The sequence below is a fragment of the Poromitra crassiceps genome, assembly GCF_964638095.1.
Source record: "Poromitra crassiceps genome assembly, chromosome: 17".
Taxonomy (NCBI): Eukaryota; Metazoa; Chordata; class Actinopteri; order Beryciformes; family Melamphaidae; genus Poromitra; species Poromitra crassiceps.
Window position 1 is genome coordinate 33481938 of NC_139635.1, and position 6179 is coordinate 33488116.

General features: G+C 44.7%; 1 protein-coding gene across 1 annotated transcript; it reads right to left on the reverse strand.

Annotated features, from left to right (window-relative positions):
• Positions 1 to 1615: 1615 nt before the first annotated feature.
• Positions 1616 to 5895, reverse strand: clul1 (clusterin-like 1 (retinal); the record flags this gene model as incomplete). The annotated part of the gene is made up of 7 exons (XM_083653879.1): positions 1616 to 1798; positions 2237 to 2478; positions 2587 to 2709; positions 3114 to 3552; positions 4560 to 4730; positions 5047 to 5195; positions 5793 to 5895. The coding sequence occupies 7 exons, from the start codon at positions 5893 to 5895 to the stop codon at positions 1616 to 1618; spliced, it is 1410 nt and encodes a 469-aa protein (XP_083510005.1).
• Between the last annotated feature and the right edge of the window lie 284 nt (positions 5896 to 6179).

Here is a 6179-nt window from a genome sequence, read left to right on the forward strand (position 1 = left end):
TGTACAGTATGTATTTCAGAATGTATTGAGAGTAAAAAAAAAGAAATGTGTATGGGCAAAGAAATGTATTTTTAGCAGGTTGAGGAAAGTGAGAAGTGATTTGTACTATTATTTTTAATATGGTGACTTGAATGGCAAATCGATGTGGATTTATTATGTTTTTTTTATTTTTCATTTTAAATGGGGATTTAACTTGTGAACTTGAAATCATAAGCGGTATTTTGATCATTTCCAAGGGCAAACTTTTTTCTTTAACATTTTATAAATGTTTTGAAATGGACATTTCAGCTGTGAAATTTCAAATGGTAAGGAGGAGTTCATTTGTGTCTGAAATTAGCCTTCTTTTTCTTGTTCAATGCAGAACTATTTGTCAAAAGTGGCTCTTTCTGACTCAAAAAACACTACCACCATATTTCTCCTAATGTTGCACAGTTCAACCTAGTGTAACTTTGCAGTAGGTGAGTTGGCACTAACATCGCTTCCTGCAGTTTACAAAAGAGCTGTTTGCTTTCCATGGCAGAAGTCCTACTGGTCAGTCAAACTCATGAGTGAATATGGCTTTCAATGTCTGTCCTTATAGTACTGTGTCCATCAAGTCTATCAGCACTGTGTCTGCTGGAGAGTTTTATACAAAGCCATTGTATACATCAAATCCCAGTGGTAAAGATAATGTATAATTTCTGGAGCAAGGCAGTAAAGAACTAGAACCAGACAAAACAAACCCCTTGCACAGTCTGTTGTCGGATCAGGGCTTTAGTACTTTTATGGAGATTGAGAAGATAAAAGTACAGTGAAAGTTGGGTCTTAAGAGGTACTTTAATCCATTGTCTGTCCACGGGTATCTAATGGGAGATTTGAGAAGATGTCAACAACCTCTTCTTCGTTCAGTAAACCTATGGATTGGACAAAGATGTGAAAATCTCGTGCATTTCTTTTTGTGCTTTACTCATGAGAAATATGTGATTGTTCCTAAATGTGGGACTTGAACTAGCGGAGAGGATGATAATGGAATTTACTGAGGATTAGGATGAACACTAATATGATTTTGTACAGTAAAAAAAATAAAGTTTTACTCCGAGGTCTCCAGTCGTGGTGTTTTTCTTGGAGATGTGTCACTGACTGGATGACATTACTGTGAATAAAGGAATACAGCCAAATATATTTTCACAATAATTTATGGAACACACTTTTTGCTGGATGTTATTTTCATTGGGTCAGGGTATTGTGTTGGAAGCATTTTCATATGTACATGATTTGACATTTGATGTAGGAGGTACATTTTCTTGATTTTACCTATAATAAATGGCAATGATTCAAATTGGTTCTTTCATATATACATTTTAGCAAGAGTCAATAATATACATTGTACCTAGTATGCAGGAACACAGTCTAGGTCTGTTCACTAAGGACAGTTAATACAAACTGCATTCCAGGAAGGAAACCCTTCATAGTTTTAGTCATCCTCAGGCCTGTAAACAAAAATAAATAAAAGTGTAGAACAGTAAATTTGAGAATATAACATGCAAACACAGATCAGGGGTCAGATTTAAACCGGTGAAACCATACGTGCACGCTACAAAACAATCCAGCAGGTTTAACCTGTAAGTTAAGATTCTCACCTGACCATCTCTTTGTACTTGCCCAGAGCCTCCTGGGCCACATACTGGATGAAGGCTGGGTCCTGCAGCTCCAGCTCCCCGGGGACAGAGAGGATGAGGGGGGTGGAGTTCAGGATGTTCACCTCCACCTTGGTCTCAGTCACAGATTCTCTGTCTCCATCACGGCTCTTTGGCACCACCTGGTGAGAGAGAGAAGTATAATTTTACATCCTTGGCATCATTATCCCACATCATCATTTTGCTAACGTTTTTCTTTTTTGTCTTTTTTTTATTTGTGCAGTTTATTACAAATTAATTTATTATAGATCTTATTGTATTAGTTTGTATTTGTTGTATCTAGCACTCTAGAACTTGAATCCAGTCTTGGAATCATTTTGGTCTTCCATCTATTCTTTTTCCCACCTACGGTAGTATCTAAACATTTTCAATGTTGTGTCTCCAAATTACTCTAAACAATTTGTACTGTACCTTTGTATAGTTTGGAATGTTCCTCAAGTTATATGCATTGATTAGTCACAATCCTATGCATTCATTGGTTGTGTTATGTATTGAGCTCCTGTAGATAGATCTAGATCTCTGCTGATCCTTAAGAAAACGAAGCTTTATTTTCACATTACCGTGATGATACGGAAGGCATGTTCATCAGGAGTGCTGTCGTTGCCTGCAACCTCAGCCACCGTGTTGCCCGCAACCTCAGCCACCCAGCTGAATTCGGCGGCCATGTTGCTGAGCCAGTTGACCGTCTCGTCAGTGTGGCGCTGGACAATCGACAGGATCTCCTCGTACTGCTCTTTGGACACATCCAGCAGCTGGGAAACCTCATCCAGCTCCACATGCAGCTCACGCACACTGGGGCACTCTGCGGGCAGGAGAAGAGTGGTCAGATATCAGACAGTATATGATTACCATGTATAAATGTGTGACAGTAATTCCAAGCTGTACTCTGTGGAAGGTGGGGGTGCTTCACCTGAGAGCAGTGCCCCCTGGCAGGCATCACACTGGTCCTGTAGCTGCCAGCACTCGGAGCTCTGTCTGCGAAGGTCTCTGCACAGCCTCCTGTTCTGCAGGAAACGGGGGAAACTTTCCCTCGCTGCACCAAACAGAAAGAACTGCGATCGCTGTTGCCCAATAACATTAGCTGCATCTTGTTTAGATCTTTCTTGTATCCACGGTCATGAAAAGCAGCATGTAAACATTGCTCTCGCAAGTTCAGACATTTATTCCATGTTATTTTGCAGGTTGTGAACATAAACTATGTTAAGATACTCTAATTCAGTGGTTCTCGACCATGTGCCACCTAAGCCCAAGACGTTGCAGGTTTTCATTGGAACCAATCACAATTGGCATGATTAACACCTTAAACCAGACAGGAGGAACTAATCAGTGAGGTCAGTTGCTGTAGTGCTTGATTGGTTGTAGGTTGCGTGGACCTTGATGGCAGATGGTTGAAAACCACTGTATCTAATCCAAATGATCTCATGAAGGCCCTGCTACCTTTCTTCTTCTCCTCCTCCACTGCCTCCTGGAGGTCATCAAACACCTCGGTCACCACGGCTCCAAACTCCTCCACCACACTCTTCCCGAAGTCAAAGAAGGAGTCCAGCACCTCCTCCAAGCCCACGCCCTGCAGGAAGCCTGAGTCGCGGGCCGGGTCGAAGGGGTCCGAGGTGCTCTCCCCCGCCGGCTCGTCGGTCTGGTCAAGGAAGGCCCTCTGGAGGACTTTGTCCAGCTTGCTTGTCATCTTGGAGACCAGGACGATGCTGCGGCTCACCAGCGCGCCCACCTTGCTAATCAGGCGGTTGAAGGAGTCCTCGATGCGGATCACCTCCATGTCAGGACTGTCAGGGCTCTGGTTCACCAGGATGTCGCCTGCTTCCGTGGGGGGCTCGCGGGGGCCAAAGCGTCTGGACACTCTGTGGAAGAAGTTCTCTACCTGTGTAAAGTAAAGAAAGAGTTGTTAAATTAAGTTATCCTTTGTTATCCCCATGGGGAAATTCATCCTCTGCATTTGACCCATCCTCTACTAAGAACCTTCCTAGAACTAGGAGCAGTCGGCAGCCGCAGTCGGCAGCCGCAGTGCAGCGCACGGGGACCAGCTCCAGTTCGATTGCCAGTGCTTTTGGTCAGAGGCACTGACAGGAGTATTCGCCCTAACATAACTCTCGTAACGGACAAGCCCGTCTTTTATTGTCACACGAACACCACAATACATGCATGCGGCCACAACACACTCATGCTGACGGTGGCCGGTGAAAAGTGTCCTCTGCATTTAACCCATCCAGGCATGTCCTTTCCTCCGAGGGGCAGGCCAGGAGCAGTGGTCGCTTTCTCGTACAGCGCCCGGGGACCAACTTCGGATGTTGTCGTCACTGGTCGGATGACGATGACGATCTGATCTTCTGCATGTTTTTAGTGGGGGGGTTATATACGGAGGAACCCCCTGGGGGAGCACGGGGAGAACATGCAAACTCCACACAGAGAGAAGAAAGGCCCTTACGACGAGATACCCCACCTGGGCAGTAGGCACTGAAGATATGGGGGGAACACAACCACAGCGCCCACAGTGTCCCAGGTGAGAATCGAACTCAGGACCTTCTAACTGTGAGGCGACAGCGCTACCGACTGCGCCACTGTACCCCCATACATACATGTCTTTATGGGATGTACCAGGGTTTGAACCCGGGACCTTCTTGCTGTGAAGCAATGGTGCTAGCCACCATGCTGTCCTTTTTGGATAATTTGTGCGTAGTTCTGAAGAGGGGTTCTGAAGATTGGTTTAGTCTAGATTAGTACAGTCATTTTCAATGTGAATACAAGGTTGTCATTAACATAGACAGTGCTAATTAATGAGTGAAATCTACTGCTGTAGTGCTTTGCTGGAATGAACACCTGCATACTCTTGGGTCACGATGGCAAATGATTGAGCTGCATGTTCTGTACCTTGGCGTGGAAAGTGGCGAAGCCCCTGCGGCAGGTGGAGGTGTAGAAAGTCTTGCATGCGTCCTCCAGGCAGGGTCTGCACTCCTCCCACTCTGACTGCAGGGAGAACTTGCACTGCTCCTCTGCCTCCTGCAGCTTCTCAGTCACATCCTTAGCCAGCTGAGCTGCCCCCTGGTGACAGCAAGAGAAACCCTTTCAATGGTCTTTCTTTCTTTCTTTCTTTCTTTCTTTCTTTCTTTCTTTCTTTCTTTCTTTCTTTCTTTCTTTCTTTCTTTCTTTCTTTCTTTCTTTCTTTCTTTCTTAGGTAGGCCTATGAAGCTCATAATTTGCTTAGCCTACTAAAACAATCAAAAGCCTTTATCCAGGCAAGAAGACATATGGTTGGCTGTTTTGGACCAACACCACTGGATGTTCCAAAAGCAACACAGGTGCCAGAGTATTTCCAAGAAGATAAAAGGTGGACTGTTGAGTTAACTGTATGCCTGACCTTGTTCTTTTCGCTGCTGTGGCGGAGGGACTTCATGAGGTGCTCGTGCTTCTGTTCGTTCCTCATCATCACCTCCTTCATCTGCTTCACACCGTACAGAGCTCTCCTCACCTCCTCGTCCACCAGCTTCTCTCCATCCAGGGACAACTCTGAAAGGGAAAGGGCAGAGAAAAGCTTAACACTGATGACAGCGTATCAAACACAGTATTTTTGAGTAATATGATGGTAGTTAGTCATGAAATAAATAATTAATTACTCAATATAATGTATAATTGCTCAATCAATGTATAGCTTCCTTAACAAAATTACAAACTGACTTAAAATAAACTGAATGAAAGAATCATATTAACAGAAACCCCCAGGCACACACATACACACACACACACACACACACACACACACACACACACACACACACACACACACACACACACACACACACACACACACAGACAATGATTTAGTGGTAGCACTACCCACAGCAACCAGCAGGCGAGAAACACAGACACACACACACACGCACGCACATACATACATACATGCATACATACACGAGCAAACACACAAATTGATGATTGCACTACCCACAGCAGCCAGCAGGTGACACACACACACACACACACACACACACACACACACACACACACACACACACACACACACACACACACACACACACACACACAGGCAGGTGGCACACAGACAGACAGACTAGGTCATTTTTAGATGGCCCTGTGCCAACTCACGTTTTAAGGCGTCCGCTGAGATGGCTTTGGATTCCTCCTCTGGAGCAGAGTGAAGGACAGCCAGTGTCGCCAACAGAACAGCCAAACCAAGCAGGCTCTTCATGCTGGATCTCAGTTTCAGTCTTGGCGAGAAAAACTCAATCTGAAAGGATATGACAGGTGTGCACCATGTCCCCTGGTTATGGATCAAACTGACACAGGCAGATGGACATGTGATTTGTGTGCACACAGAAACACCCATATGCACGTGTATGTGCCTGTGTGCACACATTAAACACATGTTCAAATCAAGAAAATAAACAGCATGCTATTTAGCCTGATCCACAAATACTAATAGGATTTGAGCTTGAGCATGAGCGAGTAAACATCAACAACACGTGGCCATAA